This window comes from Urocampus carinirostris, chromosome 20 (genome assembly GCF_059441175.1).
Source record: "Urocampus carinirostris isolate Australia breed hairy pipefish chromosome 20, RoL_Ucar_1.0, whole genome shotgun sequence".
NCBI classification, from domain to species: domain Eukaryota; kingdom Metazoa; phylum Chordata; class Actinopteri; order Syngnathiformes; family Syngnathidae; genus Urocampus; species Urocampus carinirostris.
Genome location: NC_142368.1, coordinates 7,942,236 through 7,966,144, shown reverse-complemented (window position 1 = coordinate 7,966,144; position 23,909 = coordinate 7,942,236). Strand labels below are relative to the sequence as shown.

At 40.7% G+C, this 23,909-nt stretch overlaps 1 protein-coding gene across 9 annotated transcripts in view; it reads right to left on the bottom strand.

The window, feature by feature from the left end:
- gphnb (gephyrin b) overlaps nt 1–23,909 on the bottom strand; it is a 124,852-nt gene that overhangs the window by 1,438 nt on the left and 99,505 nt on the right. For 3 of the 9 annotated variants that reach the window (XM_088324412.1, XM_088324415.1, XM_088324416.1), the window contains 13 exons: nt 19,845–19,887; nt 14,149–14,286; nt 12,658–12,750; nt 11,564–11,619; nt 9,895–10,101; nt 6,465–6,523; nt 6,246–6,399; nt 5,018–5,139; nt 4,847–4,934; nt 2,761–2,834; nt 2,618–2,685; nt 2,391–2,494; nt 1,372–1,468 (listed from right to left, as the gene is read on the bottom strand). In XM_088324412.1, the coding sequence (XP_088180538.1) occupies nt 1,372–1,468; nt 2,391–2,494; nt 2,618–2,685; nt 2,761–2,834; nt 4,847–4,934; nt 5,018–5,139; nt 6,246–6,399; nt 6,465–6,523; nt 9,895–10,101; nt 11,564–11,619; nt 12,658–12,750; nt 14,149–14,286; nt 19,845–19,887 (1,303 nt within the window). Of the gene's footprint in view, nt 1–1,371; nt 1,469–2,390; nt 2,495–2,617; nt 2,686–2,760; nt 2,835–4,846; nt 4,935–5,017; nt 5,140–6,245; nt 6,400–6,464; nt 6,524–9,894; nt 10,102–11,563; nt 11,620–12,657; nt 12,751–14,148; nt 14,287–19,844; nt 19,888–23,238; nt 23,296–23,909 lie in introns of all 9 variants that reach the window. The other 6 variants (XM_088324409.1, XM_088324411.1, XM_088324410.1 and 3 more) reach the window with 5 other exon arrangements.

Here is a 23,909-nt window from a genome sequence, read left to right as displayed (position 1 = left end):
ACAAGATGAATGACATGAGCTTCAAAGGGAAAAGCTGCAAATATTTCCCTTTATTTATATTAAGGAGTAGACTCCCAGGATACGGCGTCTCCGTCTTACGACGTTTTTACTTTACGGTGTGGAATAAAATATGTTCGGCCCCTCTTTACGGCAGTAATCCCTTGCTGTATCGCGTTGGGTTTTTTTTCCGTGGTTTACCTACCTCAGGAATTTTCATTCAGTATTGTGTTCTGCATTCTTATTGGTTAGTCAAATCAAATCAATCAAGTCATATTTTGTGTTAGCCCTTGATTACAAGAAGTCTCATAGGACTGTACAGACTACAGGCTAGTATTACACCACCCCCTGATCTAACCAGCACGGTAGCCTAGATGGTAGGGCGCCCGCTCCGAGACTGGGAGGTCGCTGGTTCAAGCCTCGGCTGAGTCATACCTAAAACTTACAACATTGGTACTCATTGCCTCCCTGCTTGGCGCTCGGCATTAAAGGTTTAAAGGTTGGAATTGGGGGGTTTGGTCACCTAATGACTCCCAACACAGCAAGATGGATCTAAAATGGCGGCGTCCTGTTTGGCTGCGGCTGCATCGGCTCGCTACAGTTTAACTGTACGGGTCAAGTGTATTGACATTTCGTTCTGTGTGCATGGTTACAAAGAATGACAATAAAAGTAAAATTCTAAAAGTTCTAAAACCTACTTGAGGGCAAGGAAAAACTCAAAACCTCAGCATGAGGAAATTAGGAGGGGCGGCATAGAATAGGAAGTTTTTGACTACCTCTGAAGGTTTGTTTTGGTCTTAACCCGCCCTCCGAGTATAAAAGCGATTCTCGGCCATTTGAACTATGCTTTTGTGAACCAAAACAGTCACAATCACTCTGCCTTTGTCTGCCTAATAACATTGCGGTCCAAGCTGTACACGCGTGTAAAACAGCTTGCTAAACCTACATTATATTTGTACAGTTTCTCTAAATGGGTTGTTAAAAGAGACATATTGGACCACATGATGACGAAAAAATATCACGAAAGTAAAGTGGATTATGTCCTTGACCAATACAGTCGTGCAATAAAGCGGCATGATTATTTTCAAAATAATCATTTGACTGAACAAATTACAGAACTTTTTATTAGTGAAACAAATACTTGAGCCTGTGAACTGCATTTGTTCTTTGGTTTTAAGGTATAAAAGAGATTTTAATAAATAAATAAATGTAGATAAAGGTTTCTACTTTGCTGGTTTTGACTATCGTGGGACCTTTTTGGAATGCAACCGCCGCGAAAACGAGTGAATACTGCGTACCGTTTTTTTTATCACAGTTTTTTTTGTTTTGTGTTTTTTTTCCCCCTTTGCAGTGGAGGATTGTGTTAGTTTTTACCTGTGCTCTGTGCCCATGGCAGAGGCTCTTGGTGATGCCATGTCAGGATGCAGCGGTGGTACTCAGGGCGAGGATCCAATTTCACATCACAAGATAACTGCAAGGAAAAAAAACAAACAAATCAAAAGGAAACGGTTACAATCATACAGTGGCTTGCGAAACTATTTGGCCCCCTTGAACTTTGTGACCTTTTGCCACATTTCAGACTTCAAACATAAAGATATAAAACTGTCATTTTTTGTGAAGCATCAACAATAAATGGGACACAATCATGAAGTGGAACACACTTTATTGGATATTTTAAACTTTGTTGACAAATAAAAACAAAAAAGTGGACAGATATTCCCACCTCAGCTGTAGAACTCTGCATTTCATCCAAAGTGATCATGGGCCTCTCGGCTACATCTCTGATCGGTTTTCTCCTTGTATGAGCTGAAGGTTTAGGGGCACGGCCCGGTCTTAGTCGGTTTGCAGTGACCTGATACTCCTTCCATTTCAATATTATTGCTTGCACAGTGCTCCTTGGGATGTTTAAAGCTTGGGAAATATTTTTGTTTCCAAATCCAGCTTTGAACCTCTCCACAACAGTATCCCGGACCTGCCTGGTGTGTTCCTCTTTCTTCATGATGCTCTCTGAGCTTTAAACAGACCTCCGAGACTATCACAGTGCAGGCACATTTATACAGAGACTTGATTACACACAGGTGGATAACATTTATCTTCGTTAGTCATTTGGATCAACATTGAATCATTCACAGATCCTCACTGAACTTTTGGACAGAGTTTGCTGCACTGAAAGTAAAGGGGCTGAATAATTTTGCACACCCATGTTTTTTGTTAAAAATGTTTAAAATATCCAATAAAGTGTGTTCCATTTCACGATTGTGTCCCAATTATTGTTGATGCTTCACAAGAAATTACAGTTTTATATCTTGATGTTTGAAGTATGAAATGTGTAAAAAGGTCACAAAGTTCAAGGGGCCAGATAGTTTCGCAAGCCACTGTATCAGTTTACCTACCCTGGCTTTGATGATAGTCGGCCTAGGGTCCAAAATACCCTGCATCTTCCTCAAGGCAGGGATGACAAAAAGATTACAGGTGACCACAGCGGATACGGGATTTCCTAGGACAGAGGGGCCAGGTGGAAAGATGGACAGACGGACGGATGGACAGAAAGGGGACATATATGAAGAGCAGCTCCTGGTGGCAGCGAAATAAATCTACTCTTTCTCTCAACTTCACACACTACCTGGGAGGGCGAAAATGAGTTTACGAGCACCGTCAATATCCAGCGTGGCGAAGGTTGTTGGGAGCCTAGAACAAAAACAGCAGAGTACATTTATTTATCGTTTTTGCAACATGGAATATGTTACAGAACTTTTAGTTTACCCTGGTTTCATGAAGACCCTGCCAAAATGGATTTGGGCGTGAAGATCTATATCCAGAACCTGCTTAAGGTAGTCCTGCAAACAGTGTTGTGAGTAACGCATTACAAAGGATGGCCTGTTCCTGGAACGCAATTACTTTTATAGTTAACGAGTACTGTACGAATTCCTAATACCATTTTGTAACTCAACTGTCGTTACAACGTGGTGTGTTACTTAGGAACTTATTAAGGCAGATCCTAATTGACATCCTTCTCAAGACCAGAACGGAGACAGGACCCATTTGCGTTCCATTTCTGTCAGTTTTATTGGAAGAAAGGAAAGGGTGGCACCCACGATCCGGTGATCGCTGGGCGCGGGAAGCAGGTCGTTCTGAACGCGGAAGTAGGACTTCCGTGGCGAGCGATAGCGGTGTCGGGAACGGAGAAAACGGGTCAGTAGCCGGCACAGGAGAGCAAAAACGTGTCGGAAACGAGTCGTAAGCCAAGAGGAGAGTAGACGGGGTCAGGATCAAAAACGGGTCGAAGCCGGGAAACAGACGGGAGCAAAAAACAGGTGGGAGTCAGGGTCGAAAAAAGTTCGAGGATGGACTGTCAAAAGGGGACATAGGAGTGGGTTTGAATAGGGACAGGGAGCCAATCAGAGTCAGAGGCAGTTGGCGCCAAAGGAGCGGGCACAGGTGATGCATATCGGTAATCATGTCTATCGTCCTATATTTTTCTTTCGCTTCAAGGGTGACACCCTACCTTTGTTCCGCCACTGAATGCGTGGGCATGTTTATGTCTACCTACAAAATACAAGGTTGTGCCGTCTCAAGTACAGAGTACGAGGTCACTGGATTTCTCCCTAATGATATTCTCTCTACTGTGTATACTCGAATTCCAGCTGGATTTACAACTGTATAATATAAAACTGCAATCAGGGGGTCAGTTTATATGCGCATATTTGGTTACGTGTCACCAGTAGCGAATGGTAGGCAGTGCATGGGGAATGGCGTTGCATATATAGGAACAACAAAATCAATGGGGCAAATGTGAGCACTGAGGGCTGAATTTTGGTCTTTTTATACTTGAAATTATTTTTGCAGTACACCATAACTGGAGAGAAAGAAGAAAACGTTTTGGACAGTAATGTCAGGACCCGAACAGAAACAGGACCCAATTGCGTAACGTTTACCACAAGTTTTATTGAAATTAAGAGGAAGGGCTGCGCCCACGATCCGGTGTTTGCTGTACACGGGAAGCAAGTCGCCCTCGGATTCAGACTCTGATCCGAACACCGAAGTGGATCTTCCGTAGCGAGCGATGGCGGTGTCAGGGGGGGAAAACTGGTTGGTAGCCGGGACTGGGAGAGCAAGGCATGGTCGGGTTAGAAACGAGTCATAAGCCAGGACAGGAGAGTAGACGTAGTCGGAAACAAGAATGGGTCGTAAGCCGGGACGGGAGAGCAGATGTGGTCGGGATCAAAACAGGTCATAGCGGAAGACAAACAGGAGCAAAAGCGGGACAGGCCAGAGTCAGGGTCAAAAAGGCTTGCCTAGTATACACAGAGGTTCGCAGACGGACTGACAACAGGTGATTGACAGGACTGGGTTTTAGTAGGGACAGGGAGCTAATCAGAACCCGCAGCAGTTGGCGCCAAATGAGCGGGCACAGGTGAATAACATCGGTAATCATGACAAGTAACCAGAAAGAAGGAAATATTTGAGTGGTTGGCCTTTAAAGACAAAACCCATATGGAGCGTCTCGAACGTGTTCTTTGCAAGTTCTCCATATTGCACAAAGCCAAGAAATATGAGGGGTTCCTCACTTCCACAAGTTGATATTTTCTTCTATTTCTTTTATACAGTGGCTATTTTCAAGCAGTTTTAGGGGTTCCGCTTCAATGTGAGTAAATACGGTAATTTGTAACTAGATGGTTACTTTTTAAAAGAGGTAATGAGTAACTGTAAGTACCTGTTTTTTTTTTTAGTCCCGTTCTCAACATTACCTGCAAATCAATATCTATTTTTAAATATTATTGTCAAGGGGGAGAAAATCTGATGCAGTGGTTACATCCTACCACAGGAAGTCAGGAAAACGCAAGGGTACCTTCTCTCCCATGGAAACGCCGCCTGAGGTGATGATGACATCAGCGCGGCTGATACCTTCATTCAAGGCGTTGAGAAGATCATCGGGGCTGCACACAAATGCACCGCCGCCATAGCTGAAGAGCGACTCGATTGACACAGCAAAAAAACGACGGAAAAAATAGAGGTCTACTTGTCTCCTACGATGCCCAGGTTGATAGTGGGGTAGCCGTGTTCCTGGATGGTGGCCAGCAGGGTGGAGCGGTTGCTGTCCCTGATCTTCCCGGGGTGGAGGTCATCCTCCGGGTTCAGCAGCTTCAGTAAAAGAAACAATAGATAAAGTAGACATCGGCTTGCTAAAGTGAGAGAAAGGTTCATGGAGAGGAAGATAAGGTGAAAAAAATGAAGAGCAAACAAGAGAAGGGATAAAAAGAAAAAAAGGCAGACATAGAGAGAGAAAGGGAGACAGAGAAAGAGAGACAGAGAGGGACAGACAGAGAAAGAGAGCGAGAGAGTGAAAGAAAGGAAGGAATGAGTGAAAGAGAGAGGGAGGGACGGAAAAAGAGGGAGGGAGTTTGACAGACAGACAGACAGACAGACAGACAGGGAGAAGGGGAGAGAGAGAGAGATAAAGATAAAAGAGATAAAGATAAAAGAGATAAAGGGATGCATAGATAGACAGACAGAATGACAGACGGACAGACAGGGAGAGGGAGGAAGAGAGAGATAGAGAGACAGACAGAGGGGGAGAGGGGAAGACAGAGAGGGAGAGGGGGAGAGAGAGAGCTAGAGATAAAGAGATCAATAGATAGACAGACAGACAGACACTATATATAGATAGATAGATAGATAGAGAGAGAGAGAGAGAGAGAGAGAGAGAGAGAGAGAGAGAGAGAGAGAGAGAGAGAGAGAGAGAGAGAGAGAGAGAGAGAAGAGAGAGAGAGAGAGAGATAGATAGATAGATAGATAGATAGATAGATAGATAGACAGACAGACAGACAGACAGACAGACAGACAGACAGACAGATAGATAGATAGATAGATAGATAGATAGATAGATAGATAGATAGATAGATAGATAGATAGATAGATAGATAGATAGATAGATAGATAGATAGATAGATAGATAGATAGATAGATAGATAGATAGATAGATAGATAGATAGATTATTATTTTGACTATTACATCATTGTCACTATCAGTCAATCATGTTGCTGCTCTTTGATTCCTACATTCTTTAGGGTAGGTCTCTTTTTTATAACCGAGGAGACATAATAAAAAAGAAAGGACTTCCTTTAGAACAAGTTGGACTTTCTGATCGAAAGGTTTTCCTCCCTGTCCACCTTGCAAGTTCGAAATCCATTGATGTCTTCTCTCCTTTTTGGGTGTCTACTAAACTTAAAATTTATCAATGACTTACCTCGTTTCCTGTGGACATGACAGCCACCACGGGGAATTTCTGAACCTCCACCTCCGTGACGCCCACGGTGGCCAGGAGTCCGATCTCGGATGGCCCCATGTGGGTTCCTTTGGCTAGAACACACTCGCCACGCTTGATGTCGTGACCGATAGGCCTGATGGAAAAGGACGACAGTGAGTCGGAAATTACGATTAACTAGTAAGCATTCTGAGAACTTACCTGATGTCCTGTCCAGGCCGAGCCTGGACTAAAATTCGGACTTCCAGTTCCTCGGTGCCCTGAAAAAGAAACCAGTGAAAGAAGTACTGTCCTTGTTCAATACAAGCTACATTATGACTTACTCTAACTTTTGATTTGAAGTAGACAGGTTTTAAATTCTAAATACATTTCGACTTGCACATCATTGCAGTATTATGCTTGACCAAAATCTAAGAGTAACAAAGAGTATTTAACTTGAATAGATGTGCGAGGGAAACCTTTGAATATCAACAAAAGTTGCTCATTTTTGTTCATTCAGAAGGGTATTTGTCATATATTTTAACCTATTGTTCAAGTAAATAAAACCTTAAAAGTAAGACAAATTATATGATGAGACTAATTTTTTCTAATTTAAGTACAAGTTTTATTAAAAAATAAAATAATGATTTATCTAGTAAAAAATGTTGCCAGGATTTTTTTTTTAGATATTACCTATAGTAAAATACAGTAAAAATACAGTGAAACAAGAAAAATAATTTGATGGAAATTTCTGATAGTTGAATGTGAATGTTGATGTCTCAAGGTTTATTTGAACTACTTTACTAAAAAAAACTCCAAAAACGTGCAATTAGAACCATACACAGGGTAGGATATCGGGGTCATACTAATATTTTATTCCTGCAGTCCAAATTATGAAAATTGGATGATTTAGTCAAATTTTTCACTTCACAACTGCTATTTAAGGTCAACAAACACATAGTGCCAGAAAACATCCAAAAACTATTCGTTCGGAAAGAGGGAAATCATAACTTAAGGGGCTGTAGTAAATTCAAAATCCCAAAGGTGAGAACCACCAGGAAAAGTATGTCTGTGTCTGTGTGTGGAGTCAAACTTTGGAACAATTTACAAGACGAGATCAAACAATGTCCAACTATTCACGTGTTCAAATTTAAATACAAAAAACATTACTGGCGGAATACAGAGGTGAAGAAAATGGGGTATGAGTGATACGAGAGATTGGGAATAGTGCGTCTAGAACTATGGTTAAATTTGTGTTATTGTTGCTATTGTTATATCATAACTGTTATTATTAATATCATTGCTATTGTTTTTATTATCATTGGTGCCGCAGTGATGTTTGGTGACTAGTGGCAAAATGACGTTGAGGGATGGGTACTACGATGATTAGTGTATAAAATATGTGACTATTGTTATTATTATAATTATTGATATCTGACCTATGTCATGTGTGTATCCTTGAGATTGTGTTGTATTTAGACACAAAAGAGGAGTTATCTATAGAATGTTAATAATGGGGAAGATGAAGGGGTAAGGAAAAAAAGCGTCTGCTTCTTACTAACCCTTTTCGTACATGTTACGCTAACATTATTTTGTTAATGAGTTATTGTTTTTGTCCTGTTTTTTATTTTATAATGTTCGAAATAAAGTTTTCATTCATTCATTCAAAAATAAATTTAAAATGATCGGCAAAGTAAACAAAATGATCTTGGCATATTCTTATTTAAAATAATGGATATTCTGTTAAACTACAGAAAATAAAATAAGCAAAACTACCGTGTTAAGGCTGAATCACGGCCAGAAATTTCTGCCCGTGAAGCAGACGCTGTTGGACGCTTTGAGATCGCGATACAGACGAGATACAGCCGTGCTTAACACGCGGTAATAAATTCACACGTGGTTGGCCGCGCGAAAAAGTTTTGCGCTGCTCAAAACTTTAGACCACGGGTAACCGCGGGCGGCACACGTGGTACACACGAGGTAAAGACGCGGTACGAACGTGCTAGGACGTTCTACGGCCGTGGCCAAGACGTGGTTACACGCGGGTAGGACGCGAAATTTAAGCGGGTAATCGCGGGTGGAGCACGGTCATAGCACGTTTGTTCTGCGCCTGTATCGCGGTGTTATCACATGCATTAGCGTGTGTACCGCGTGTAAGCACGGTCAAACGCGATGCAGCCGCGGTCACCCGCGATAAGGACGCGGAACAGTCGCCGGCGTCTGTTTCGTGGGCATACCACGGGTAAACAGCGGGTTTAGCCAATTTTGCACATTTTCCACCGCGTCTGCTTCATGGGCAGAAATTTCTGGCCGTGATTCAGCCTTGATACGCCCGTGAAAGGCTGTGTGACCGGCCTTTAGATACGTCTACTAATATATGTTATTTACATTGATTGCTTTATTTGTTTACCTAAATTATATATATTTTTGACTATATTTTAACTTGCTTTGGGGTTAAGAATGCCAAAAAAACTCTTCAAAAACAAACAAGTCATTACATTTATAGCTCCTTTTCATGACATATAAGGGTACTGAGCAACTGACAAAAGAAAACAAACTACGCTAAACTATGTTGAATTGCCATTGGGGCTTCCGTAGTAGTAAGATGGCGGCCAAACATAACTTATCTAAAGGAGGTCTTGTTATGTAATATGATGCTAAATTTCTAAACCTAAGAATTATCTCTGTGTCTGAAACTCGTCACAAAACTCATCACTTAAAAGTTGCTTGCCCCATTTTTCACTACTAATCGCAAAAAAAACCCATTGTTGCAAAGTATTAAGAAATGATAATCAGGATATATAACGGAACAACATTTTAAATTTAAGTTTATTATAAATCTACTTATAACATTCATTGCATGTATATGACATTTTCCATCTGCCATCAGTATGTACCTGTATTTACTCATCTTCATTCTTTCAATGTTTGCGATGCGTCGTCTGCTACACGCCACGTGAACTCCTCTTTCCACGATGCTCTTAATGAACGTTTACGTTTTGTAGCGTCATCAATTTTGCTAGCTTCTTTTGAATATTTCTTCTGGGTCTGAGGTTTTGGCTTGATTCCTAACCACTTCTCAGTTTTTCTTGTGTTGTCTGTGCGTCTACTTTGGAAAATGATATGCAAATGCACGACCTTAACGCTCGGGAAAGTCCGGATGCACAAAGTTATTTGATGCAGGCTTCTGATCGGCTGCCGAGTATGCAAATTGCCAAACGAAGCGAAATACCAAAATTTCCAAACCGATCGAAGATTTTGAAACTGGAATAAAGCAAACGTTTCATTTGAAAAAAAATCTTTCAGGTTTTTTTTTTCTTGAAAAAGTTGTCGGCCACCCGGGCAGAGAGGTTTTGTAAGTTCTACGTCCGACGTTAAAGATGCAGACATTATTTTAGACACCGATTATCTATGTGATAGGTTCGCGCATATCATTTAAAGCAACAATTTTTCATCTTAATGAATGAAGCATTTTTACACCACTAAATGTTGTTTCTTAATACACACTGTGACTTTAAATATGAGGGAAACTATGAACAAAACTCAAGTGAATAAATCGAACACACATTCCTTACTAGCAATAAATTCTGCAATATGACAAAAACACAGCAATAATGGACCTGTTTTTTACCACAGGTACTAGAACTAATACCTTGTAAAAATCAATAGAACTGCGAAGAGCTGAGTTGACTCTGTTCAGGCTGCGGGTGACATTCCCTTCCATTCGAGTCAGACTTACGTCTTCGGACTCGCGGAGGAGCTCGGTGTCTTCCACCTGAACCACAGCGTCGGCGCCGCAGGGGATGGGAGCACCCGTTGTCACCCTCATCACCTGGCCTGGCATCACCGTGTGGGTAGGCTGCACAGAAACGACACAGGACAAGACAAAGGACGCGTATTTCGATATTAAGGGCAAAATACAGGGTTCTGCATTGATACGTTTGGTCCGTTTTGAATATTGGACACCTGCAAAGGAGAATGCATAGGATACCAGTTCCCTATTTTGACTATAAGTCCCTTCACTGTTGTTTTGACTACTATGAACTGTCATGATTACTATTTGAACCCAGTCCTGTCAATCCCCGGTTGTCAGTCCGTCTGCGAATCTCCGTGTATACTAGGCAAGCCTTTTTTGACCCTGACTCACGCCTGTCCCGTTTTTTGCTCCTGTTCGTCCCCCGCTAAGACCTGTTTTGATCCTGACCACGTCTGCTCTCCCATCCCGACTTAAGACCAGTTTTTGATCCCGACCACGTCTGCTCTCCCGTCCAGGCTTACAACTCGTTTCCGACCACGTCTTGCTCTCCCAGTCCCGGCTACCAACCAGTTTTCCGCCCCTGACACCGCAATTGCTCCCTACGGAAGATCCACTTCCGTGTTCGGATCACAATCCGAATACGAGAGCGACTTTCTTCCCGCGCCCAGTGAACACCGGATCGTGGGTCCTGTTTCCGTTCTGGTCCTGACAATGCACCATTCACATCATTGTCACTATCAGCCAATCATGTTGCTGTTCTTTGATTTCCATTCCCTAAAGGGCGGATTTGCGATTGCAAGCCAGGAGATTAAATGAAAAAAAAAGGGCTCAGGCGAGGGCTTTCAGAACAGGTTGGAATTTCTTATCCGAGGTTTGGGTGCTCTCCTGTTCTCCTTGCAAGTTTAAAATCCTTGGATGCCTTCTCGTTATTTTGAGAGTTTACTAAACTATAAAAGTAACATATATGCAAATGCATATTATAAGTATCATTTTTCTTGTGTATAAGTAAATTGAAAAACTAAAACATTCCCACAATTCAGACATATCCAATATAAAAAAAAACAAAAATATAGTAAAATTGTTGTGTGTTATGTCTGTAAATTATTTTTACTCAATTAAAATAGTGACTTATCCATTTTAAAAATGGACAAAATTAAAATAGATTTGTTTTGTTTTGTATGAAAAATAATTTTGCATAATTGAAGTATTTATTTTCTTTTTTTGAAGTTATAATTTTACTGCAGTAAAAAATAAGATTCTCTCATTCTGACCTATCCAATATAAAATCAAGTAAAAAAATGGTAAAATAAAAGTATTTTCTTTTGGAAGTGTATTCTTTATTTTATTAAATTGACCCTAAAGAACAAGGACTCTGATAATAGTTTCATTTCAATATGTTTCACTGAATTTTGTCATTAGACTTTTTGAACAACTGTCAACAATCCAGAGCGTGACTGAAAGTGGCGGACAAAAAAATTTGAAGTAATTTTTAATCGGTTTGTGTGGCTTCTCTGAAGATGAAAACCAACATTCAGAAGTGGGTGTTGAGTGCGTGCGCTCTGACCTGCTCGCCTGCTTGCGATTCCCCAATGATGAAGCGGTCGCCCGGGCCGTCGGCAGCTAAGACAGCGAGAAAAATATCATATAACGCTGAGTTCTTAGACCCGTAGCATGGATCGTCTTCTGTGCCCTTGCTAAAGGAAGGAGATTTTCACTTAAAATCTCTCCATTCATGGCCTCATTCTTTACTTTACACAGATCAGTCATCCTGGTCTCTCTGCAGAAAAAAGCATGATGTTTCCACCCCCGTGTTTCACAGTGGGTATTGTGTTCTTTTTGTTTTGTTGGTTTTTATGTGCTCCAGAGTGAGTAATTAAAAAAGGGGAGGATATAAGTTGATTGGGGGACATTATACACGTGCTCGAATACCAAATGGCACACGTGCCTTGGCCAAAAAAGGATTTCACTTATTCTAATGAAATGCTGGTATCACTTAAGTTATTTGTTTATAATTTTCTTTGTTAGAGGAATTCACAGGGTACGGCGTGAATATTAATTTGAAACTTTGAGTTTTGACCCCTATATTTTTATGACTGGTCCGTGAGGAATCTTCTTTAAGTACTTAAATTTAAAGGAAACCTTAAAAAAAGCTTAGTTAAAAAACTGGGCCTGATTGGAATGTTCTAAAAGTTTGCTATGAAACTGCCCTTATTTATGTATTAATTTATTTGGGGGGTTGAATGAACGAATGTAATAAAGAGCGTTCCCTTTCCGCCATATTTCTGTCCCTGCGTATATTTTGAGGCGACGCCCAACGACGTCCTCTCCAAAAAGAACAAGAAGGAGGAGAGGATGTTTTCTATCATTATATATTAATTAATGTATGTATTCAAAAGAAATATCAAGAAAGTTGGATAACTTTTGTGTGCAAAAATGCTGCCGAAAAGAACAAAACTGAGGAAATTATTATATAGTGCCATGTAGTAAATTGGTAGCTCCATGACCAGAACTGGGCTATTTCTACATTTATTGTGGAAAAACCTTCTCCCTCAAAGCCTACACATCAAAATCACATCATTTTGACTTCTTATACGTCATCTACAAGATTAATCGATGATTTATTTCTGACTCATGAGCAAAAAAAATCAACTGCATTACCTCTCACAGCATAGCCGTCCTTCACTGAAGCAGGGAAGGGTGGCAGGTTGTCTTTGGCATAAACGTCCTGAGCTAGGACTCGACCCATCCCGTCTGTCAACACACCAAATATGTCTTTAATTATTACATGAAAAAAAGAAATAGAAAAGAATGATAGAAAAAGCAAGTGAAAATGGACAGAGGAGAACTAAGACGGTCATAAACAAGACCAAAAGCTGCTGTGCTGAGCTATATATAGACCGCGTCTCATTTCTCAGAGAGTCTATGCAAATGAGGGTGGTAATAACTCAGATATGACCACTGATTCCAACGAGAGCATGTACACATGACACTGCAGTAAATAACCGAACTGGGGACGTCTCATCTTCTTATTTAATCGTTTTTGATGTTGCAACACAGTCTTGGAAATCTAAATAAAGACCTATTTTGAGGATTACATTTCAAAAACACTTTCAAGGTAGCTTGTTGTCTATTGTCTGACAAGCTTTACCCAAGGGTAAATGCTTCCTTTTGAACAACGTCGAAATTGTGTGTTTACGCTAGCTACATATTTCGTCTCGGCGAAACCGCTAGTCTGCGAAGCGAGATCCATAAAGACCGCTTTGAAAATATTCTAATTATTATATAACGTGATATCACACAGGATTCTGGCAAGGTAGCTGCTGCAGCTGTTGCCTGTTTAAATATTTTATCTTTCAAATCCCTTGTTTCTTACTGCATTGTCGCCTCGGCAGCTGTACGTACTCCTGCAGAAAAAAAATGCAGCGTTGCAAAAACTGCATAAATTAAATGTAAGGTGGACATAGCATTTACCAACGGAGGCGAAAAAATAACTTGGTGTTTTTTCTGCCACTAGACGGCATTATTGTTTCATGACCAGTAAAAATCATTGCAAATTACAAGTCGTCAGCAGTCCATACAGATATTTTTTGTCAGGACCAGAACGGAGACCGGAACCACTTGCGTTGCGTTTCTCACAAGTTTTATTGGAAGAAAGAGAAAGGGTTGCGCCCACGATCCACTGATTGCTGAACACGGGAAGCAGGTCGTTCTGAACGCGGAAGTGGATCTTCTGTAGCGAGCGATGGCGGTGTCAGGGACGGAAAAACTGGTCAGTAGCCGGGACTGGGAGAGCAAGGCGTGGTCAGGGTCGGAAACGAGTCGTAGGCCAGAACGGGAGAGTAGACGTGGTCGGGGACAAAAGAGGTTGAAAGCCGGGACGGGTGAGTAGACGTGGTCAGGATCAAAAACGGGTCGAAGCCGGGGGCCAGACAGGAGCAAAAACAGGTGGGAGTCAGGGTCGAAAAAGGCTTGCTTACTGTTAACTGAGGTTCACAGACGGACTGACAAAAGGGGACAGATGGGAGTGGGTTGAAATAGGGACAGGGAGCCAATCAGAGTCCGAGGCAGTTGGCGCCAAAGGAGCCGGCACAGGTGCATCACATCAGTAATCATGACAATTTTTTTATTTCTATTTCTGGTTCTGTGCACCTCTGTAGTTGATGATCTCAGTGCCCAGGACAGCGGTCATTTCCAGCACAGTGATGAAGGCCTTGTCCATGGAGGTGAGGGGGAAAGGGGACATGCGATGTCTCCGAGCCACCTTCGTAATGTCCACGGCGCTGTGACCTGAAATGGACAACCGGGACCTTGGTTTTAATCTTTAACCCTGATACAAAAAATATTAGAGATTTACAGGTTTATTTTTCAAGAATCTATCTGAAAAACGCATATCATGGTACTCGACATTTTGTTTATTTTATTATTATTATTTTTTGGAATTGTTTTACATTTTTTACCTTAATGTTTTGTGGAATATAATAAAGATCATACAATAAATTGTCCACTATTCTTAGCCTTTAGCATGCCACAGGAGGGCACCAGCGGACAAGAGGATGCCCACAACTTCCTCGAATAACCCACACCCGACACTTAACAATTAACAGTTTGCATATAATGACCGTGCCAACAGCAGAAGCTGTCAGATCATTGCTTATGTCCTGCCTGTGCTTGTTTCCTAATCCCTTGATGGTATTTGTGCCCAACCCCATGGAAAATATTTAATCGGCTGACACTATATCTGAGAAATATTTGAAACACATATGTTAATCTTTATGATGTTTACATAGTCTAAAGTAGTACGGAGTAACACAACTTGAACGTGCTTTCCCTCTAGCATTTCATAATGCGCTCAAGGTATCGGAGAGCTTGGCCATAATCAGTCTTCGGCTCAGGATGTGTAAAGGTTGTTGTGATCGGTTATCAGTGTCGGTCTCTAGAGGCAGGATTTTATCAGTTATCGGTATGAAAAAAAAAAGTTCTCGTGCATCCCTGAAGCGATGAATGACCTCATGTTTTCGAGTCCCGCTGATTTTCTGTGTTGACAGCGTTGAAGGTTCTCGAGAGCATCCATGTTTGTCTAATAATAACCCTTCTAATGATCGCAAGAGTTAAAAGCAAGAAGAAAGAAGGCGGAACTAACGTGTAATCTGCTCTTTCTTCTGGTTCTCTCCACCTTGCTCGCTCTTTCTCCCTTCGCTGCCTTACAGCGCATCGCTTTGATTCGCCTTGACCCAATTTCTCGCCATTAAACATACACTTACGCTTCCGCAGCACATTCCGATGCTCAAGCAAAGCTTAACAACCTCCTGGCAAGAACATTGCATAGGCGAGAGCCACGTGGCGGAACAAACCCGCAGAATTACGCCTTGCCTGTCACATCACACGCTGAAGTAAAAGCCGTGTGAGTAGTATATATACATACATATATATATATATATATATATATATATATATATATATATATATATATATAAAACTCTACAGAGAATCAATCCAAGTCAAATCAAGTCCTGTTTATTTGTATAGCCCTTAATCACAAGGAGTCCCAAAAGGCTGCACAAACCACAAATTATTGTAGACTATTGTAGAGTACAGATTATTAAAACACCATCCCGTGATCTAAAACCTAAATGAGGGCAAGGAAAAACCCCAAAACCTCAGTCAAGTCGTGTTTATTTGTGACTCCTCAGGGCCCGGTCACACAGCCGTTTGCGTCTGTATCGAGGCTGAATCACGGCCAGAAATTTCTGCTCGTGAAGCAGACGCTGTTGGACGCTTTGAGACCGCCATATATACGAGATACAGCAGTGCTTTACTCGCGGTCGGAAATTCACACGCGGTTGGCCGCGCGAAAAAGTTTTGCGCTGCTCAAAACTTTAGACCACGTGTTAACCGCGGGCGGCACACGAGGTAATGACGCGGAATTGACGCAGAACGACGTGCTATGGCCGCGGCCATGGCGTGGTTACACGTGGGTAGGACGCAAAATTTCAGTGGGTAATCGTGGGTGGAGCATGGTCATAGCATGTTCTGCGCCTGTATCGCGGTGTTATTACGTGAAATTAGCGTGTTACGCGTGTGACAGTTAAAGGCCTTTCCCCGCGTATATACAGCGCGATTTGCCGAGCACACGTCAGTTGTACTCGAGACGTCAAGGGGGTGAACATGGATCCCCGTCACCGTAGTGACCTCGTCTTAATCCATTTTTATTTCTTGACATTTATTTTCATTTCATAACAAGATCATAATATAAAAATGAAAAACTATTACAATAATAACATATTGGCTTCTTCGGTGCCATAGCTTGAAATCTTGATCTTCACGGGACTGTGTCTTGAGCGGTTATGATTTCTACAGCCCGGTGTTATGCCGAGAAATGCATCCCTGCCGAGATTTGCATCCCCTCGCTACTACAACCACTTTTACTTTGTTTTATCTCACTTTTATATCACTTTTAGGGAATGTAATGGCGAACATATAACGAAATCCACTTCGTCTTGCATTTGTTGGGAATGTAATACAACTTAAACCATTCCGTCTTTGTTTTTTGTTGTGAACGTAATCGAACAGTAATGCACACCGTATATAAATCAAATGACGCGGAAATGACGCGATGAGGAAGCGGAACAGTCGCCGGCGTCTGTTTTGCGGGCATACCACCAATGAACAGCGGATTGGCCAATTTTGCGCATTTTCCATCGCGGGCAACCACGGGCAAAAAAAAAATGCAAAATTTTACCCGCGATACAGACGCAAACGGCTGTGTGACCGGGCCCTAAATCACAAGGAGTCTCAAAGGGCTGCACAAACCACATACTATTGAGTACTGCAGACCATTAATACACCATCCCCTGATCTAAAACCTACATGAGGAAAAATTAGGAAACTTTGAGAAGGGACCGAGGTAAGGGACATGAGGTAATACCCCTGCTAGAATGACCAGGCTACAAACTAACTATGAAAACAAAATAAAAAGAAAGAAATGACCTTATTTTCTTCCTACTGTTATTGTTAAAATTGCAGTTTTTTTTTTAATCTCTTTTTTAAGAAACTGGCCTTAGAAATGACCATTTTTACTCTGTGAATAAAATAAATCCCCAATCTCGAATCTTTGTCGAAGGAACTCTCTTTCTTAATTCTAATCATTTCTACAAGAATTTTTTTTTTTCAGAGACAGTGTGTAGAGACAGTGTGTAATATATAGTGCCTCCTAGTGGTAAAAAAACCCCCTTCATCCAGTAAAAAAACATGAATACTAGGAAAAAATACATTAACTATCATGCCAATGTTAATTATCCCCCAAAAAAATCATAGGTCGAAAACTGTTTATTTCCTTTACACTGTGGAATCCCAACTTACGTCCCCGCCATGTTTGTCTGGCAGAATGCTGCCACGCTGCGCAGTGTATCACTGGCCCTCGCTCGTACCAGACAGTGCCATCTAGTGATCAGATATTACACATTGGGGCATTAACTGTGATATTTAAAAATGTATTTGTTTATTATTGTCAATAAACACTATTCAGAAATACAGTAGTGCTTTAAAATTATTTTTTAATACAATTTTTTTTATAAAAAAAGAAACTGTCCTTGCAAATTTTGCATTTGACAATATAAAGAAAAAAATCATTCATTAATCTATTTTTAAACTGACATTTTAAAATTCTTTATAAATGTTGCTATAAAGGTAACAGGTTACATCGGACCTGGCTCAGTTACTCTGGTGATTTAATCTCTACAGTTTGCCTGCTCCTGACCAGACTAACCACCAGGCTAGGATTTTCCCAAGAAATACATCTGGCACCTCGACTGTCTATCATGTGAAAAATGAATGGGTTTAATAGCATTTCCATTGACTCTCTTGATATGTTACATTATTTTTATCTCCCTGAACAACAATTTTACATGCAGGCTATATTGTCATTTTATTACCATCTGTTGACTGTATAATTGCAAGATTCATTTTATAACAATTCATGCATCAATTTATTGCATCAGGCAAAGTGTTTTGTATCTAAGCCAATTAAGTATGCTTGTCATATGACTACAATCTGTGTATTATTACTGTTTTTGAGATTCTACAAAGGGACCCAAAAATTCCCATTTATCTGTTCCCTTGTTAAGAAAACTAAAATTAGAATTGGGCGGCAGTAGCTCAGGAGGTAGAGCGCTCGTCTTGGGATCAAGAAATCTCAGTTCGAATCCCGGCTTCTCCGTGTTACATGTCGAAGTGTCCTTGGGTAAGACACTGAACCCCTAATGCCCCCAATAAGCAGGGTAGCGCCTTACGTGGCTGCAGTGTCAAAGACCTTAGTGCTGCCTTTGACACTGTGGACCATAATATCTTATTCGAACGGTTGGAAAACTGGATTGGTCTCTCAGGAACCGTTCTCTTATGGTTCAGGTAGGACGCACTGTGTTAAATATGGTGAAATGACATCTGAGCCCTTTAGTGTTACCTGTGGTGTTCCGCAGGGTTCAGTACTTGGCCCCCTTTTTTTCAGCATTTACATGCTTCCATTAGGTGATATTATTCGCAAGTATAATATCACCTACGCAGATGACACTCAACTATATCTTCCGATGGAGCAATCTGCCACACTAAACTGTGGAAATTTGAAGGCCTGCCTCACTGAGATAAAAGAATGGATGTCACTCAACTTCTTGCGCCTTAACTCTGAAAAGACCGAAATGTTAGTTATTGGTCCACCTAAATGCCGTGACTTGTTCTCAAAAACTGCTCTGAACATTGACAAATGTAATATCACCCAGAGTGACTCAGTCAAAAATTTAGGTGTCATATTTGACCCTGATCTGTCCTTTCAAACACACGTTAAGAATATTACTAGAAAAGCTTTTTTCCATCTTCGCAACATTGCTAAAATTCCCCCTATGCCGTCTCAGTCCGAGACAGAGATTATAATTCATGCGTTTGTTACCTCCGTCTTGATTACTGTAATGCACTACTCTCCCTCTCCGGTCTCCTGAAGTCCAAAATCAAGAGCCTTCAGCTGGTACCAAATGCTGAAGCGAGGCTTTTAACTTAGATTTTAGCTAACCTGCATTGGCTCCCTGTTAGCTTAAGATGTCATTTTAAGGTTCTGTTGCTAGTGAACAAAATCATGCATGGACTTGCTCCCTCATATCTTTCAGATTTAATTTCCCCCTATGTTACTACTCGGAGCCTTCGCTCTGAAAATGCTGCTCTATTAGTGACCCCAAGAGCCAAGAAGAGATCTGCAGGTTCGAAGGCGTTCTCCATTCGGGCCCCGGTGCTGTGGAATGCTCTTCGCCTGGAGATTCGATCTGCAACCTCAGTGGAAAATTTTAAATCTAAACTTAAAACACACTTCTATTCTATAGCATATGAATAACCTATATTTTATGTTGACAATATCTGTGTGTTATTTGCCCTCATGTAGGTTTTAGATCAGGGGATGTTGTCATAAGAGTCTATGGTTTGCAATAATCTGTGGTCTGTGCAGCCCTTTAGAGACTCTTTCTGATTAAGGGCTATACAAATAAACACGACTTAACTATTTTCTATAAAGTGAAAAAAATCCACTTATTTTGAGGTGTATTTATTTGTTTGTATGATATTATCTATTTATTTATTTAATCATGTATGTATCTATTTACTGGTGGGAAACAAAACCAAAAATCCTAAAACTAGCACGCCTGCAGAAATAAAATTCCCAAAGATTTATCTAAAAATTTAACGCATTCCCCTCAAAGGTTTATGACATACAAAGATACATACGTGGCAGCGGATGAGTGCATACTAATAAAACTCAACATCACACAAAAGAGTGACGGCCACTCTGAAGTGGGAACATTGCCACTCACTTGATCTGAGGATATTCTCTTTGCTGCTGCATCGCGACTGCACCTAGAGATTGGGGGGGGGGGGAACGAGGAGTAATGGGGGGTGGGGGGCACAAGGAAAGAGAGAGATGGAGGGAGAGAAAAAAAGAGAGGGAGAGCAATGGAAGTTGGAGATAAACAGCGGTGCTATTTCGACACACTTGAGTCACGATACACTTTGCTCTCATCTGACACTGCTGCATCTCTATCATCAACATCGATATCTTCATCATCGGATTCTCGTTGATAAATGAGAAATGCCTTCATAAAACGTGACAATACAACCAATATATTGCACTTGGACGACTATGAGAACAAAGGCGGTGACATGTGGTGACATTAAGTTTATGATATTGAAATGTGTTATGTTCCGGGCTGTAAAGTTTTGCTCTATAACAGTGGGGAGGGGTCCCTGATGTTTTTTTTTTTTTTGCATATATAAGTAGGAAAGTAGGAAGAAACTAAGTAAAGTTAGCAATGATGGCAGGGATACTTTAATTGCAAAGGTTTTCGAATATATTAACAGGGCTCAATACGAAAATGAATACTGTATTGTTCGGATTATGATCGCTCTGGATTATAAATGGCACAAGCCAAAATATGCATAATTAAGAAGGAAAAAACATATAACTCGCACTGGAATATAAGTCGCACTGGAGTACAAGCCGCATTTTGGGGGGGGAATTTTTATTTGATAAAGTCCAACACCAAAAACATAAATCTTGAAAGGCAATTTAAACTAAGAATTAGAAAAATGTCCCCAGCAAATGTTACTCAAAAGACTTCATATGTCGTTTTTGGGTAATGTAGTAGAACAGTAAAACACTTGTACCTTGTGCAGAAGTCCCTTTTGAGAACCGAAAAGTTGAAAATAGTTATTCAGGCGAAATGACGCCTTATTTTGTGAACATTCATCCCCATTTTATTTGATGATAATTTGACAGCGTAATGGGCTTTATGGTAGAGCACATAACAGTTTTCAATACATGTGATATCCGGAAAATTACTGTTTGAATCTTTGGTTAATCCCAGTAAAAGCAACTCATTTGTATGTACATGGATTGGTTTATTTCGCCAACGAAAATAGTTTCAACTTACTCAAAATCGATTTCCATAAAAAGTACAAATGCTCTGTGCCTTCCTGTTCTCTTACATTCCCCCCCAAAATGGGAACACCAACGGGCTACTAGACATAATTTCCGCATTTAACTTTTGACATTAAATAAAGACTGATTTTATTGGTGTCACTCCCAAAAATCAACCAAGGACCCTGTTTGTTTGTTCCATAGCTTATTCCCATCTGTTTACAAGTTCTGCTTGTATGAGGCTTATCAGAAGCATTGACTTACACCAGGGGTCGGGAACCTTTTTGACTCAAAGAGCCATAAAAGCAAAAAATATTAATTTTATTTTGGGAAAGAGCCACACCATATATTATGAGACAAATTTACTAAATTGCTAAACACGCGCCCCAGACAAAAACTTAGTCTTCGGCACATTTATTTTTGATGATTTGATAAAAATTATGAAAAGAGAATAATGCCAGAGCCCCTGTCCCAAAATCAACAAACATACCACTTTAAACTTGTCTCTTTCTTGCAATTACTCAAGATCGGTTAAACTCCTTTTGACCCTTTTTTTCATACATATTGGTTTCAAAACCAGATGCAAGCAGTTATTGTGTAAAAACGTCACTACATTCTCCAAACAGGGAGCCTGATGAGCTCACTTTTGGCGCAGACGGCGTAAGGCGAGAGATGGGAGGGAGTGCTTGCACTTTTTGCATAGCTCCACCCATCCCTCCCACTCACCCAATCAAATGACTGAGTTCTTTTCCGGTGTCTTGGCGTATTTACAGTTCTGTGGATTCATCATAAGGTATCTGAACACTGAACACAGATTATATAGTGAACATTTATTTAAAGGATTCTTTAGCGCTGTACAGCCAAAACGAGTTTTTTTCCCCCCTTTTTTGTGTGACACCTCGACTGTAAATTGTAGTGAAAAGCGTGCCCTCTATATACGGCGAAGTAATACCATGTTATTTAGCTTTGGTTTGGCTTTGCGTGTACCTGAATAGGATAGACATATCAAGTTTTGAACAAGATGGAGAAATTTTGCATGCAATCAAATTTGTCTCTGAGCCACAGATACTCATAGAAAGAGCCATATATGGCTCGCGAGCCATGGGTTCCCGACCCCTGACTTAGACTATATATAGATAGATAAAATAGTGGCATCCACTTTAAATGGATGAGAATGACTGACATCTTTGCTGTGGCAACAATAATAAAACAGAAATACCCTGGAGAAATCCACCAATACAGTATACTTGAGTCTTTTTAGCAACTAAGCCGGAGTTTGCATAGATCATCGGCCTCTGAACTACAAAACCCACAGTGCTTTGCGGCAAAAAAATATCCCGGATTTGTGTAACTGTAAGACTAAATTGTGGTTATAGAAGTGAATAACGAAAGGACATAAAATAATGAAAAATACAAATGGGAATACTATACAGTAATCAGTAGTTATAAAGCGGTTTACTTTTCACTTTATTTGCATTGTGCATTGTGTTCTGCATTCTGATTGGGTATTATTGGTGCACACCCAGTAATTATTAGTTGACAGTGCACTAGTTATTTGTAAATAAAAATAAACGAATGATTGAACCTGTAAAACAGTTTTGTTCGGGGAATTCAGTGTGTGATAAAGTATTTAAGGGTATAATAACTGTAAAAAGAAGGTTTTTTTCTCTTAGGGATTTTCCCTACAACGGGTTCTTGGTGGAACGTAACCTGATAGATAGATAAAAGTTCACTGTATAAATGCATGAATTATTATTGACATTTTTTTAACATATTTGCTTTGGAAATATTGATATTCATTTTTGCAATACAAGCCAACTTGTGTTTTTCCTAATGCAAAACTTCCCTGGACTAAAAATGCCCCCTCCCTCACTGCCTTCAAACTGCCAAGGTGAGCGTGGTCGAGATGAGCAATGAAAGGTCACAGACAGGCCCGTCCCCATCAACAAATCAGGAAACGAGGAACGAGGTGGCACAGACTTTGGCTAAACTACAAATCCCAGAAAAAACAAAATACTACAGCTACTTGACAGACATCCAACACACCAGACATAGCTAGTGAAAGCAGACTCACGTTAACCGCCGAGACGGATGGACAAAGCCGACAAAGACATTCAGATTTTTGCACGGATGGGGAAACCAAAAAAAAAAACGACAGGATGGGAACGAAGGAGGAAGGCGGGTGCAGAGGGAACAAAAAGAAAAGAAAGAAGAGAGCAAGGGAGAGAGTTTGTTTTTTGCGCGTTCCTCGGGGTGAGGCAAAGGGCAGCGGGGCGGGTGGGGATAGTTACTCGAGAGCTGAAGGTCCTCCTGCGATCATCTTTAAGCCCCTCCAACCTACACTGGAGCTAGTGGAGATAAAGCATCGAATACCAGGCATCAGTGCATCTGTACCGGAAAACTGCAACACCGCACACGCATACACATAGACGGAAACGGACGGGACAACCCTATAGCAAGAGCGATCAAATTCAAGGAAGGGAAGAGGGAGAGGAGCAGGCTGGACTGGGTGACTTGAAGGCCGCAATGTACGAGAGCATCTCCATTGCATTTTCTAACACTCGAAAATAACTCTCACCTATTTACGTGATGATGTTTTACGTTGTATATTGAAAAAAATAACATATTATTTTTCTACTGAATATAATTAAATACTCTATATCAACACGTCATATTGGGTATTTTTGTATTCTATGTCTTTTATTTTATTATTTTATTTTTCAACACAAGGGTACTGCCGGAAGTGTGAATTTCCCTACGGGGATGAATAAAGTATCTATCTATCTATCTATCTATCTATCTATCTATCTATCTATCTATCTCTCTCTCTCTCTCTCTCTCTCTCTCTCTCTCTCTCTCTCTATCTCTCTCTATATCTATCTATCTATCTATCTATCTTATAACAGAAGGCCTCCAATTTCATTGCACTATTTATTGTATATTGACAATAAAGGCTTCTCGT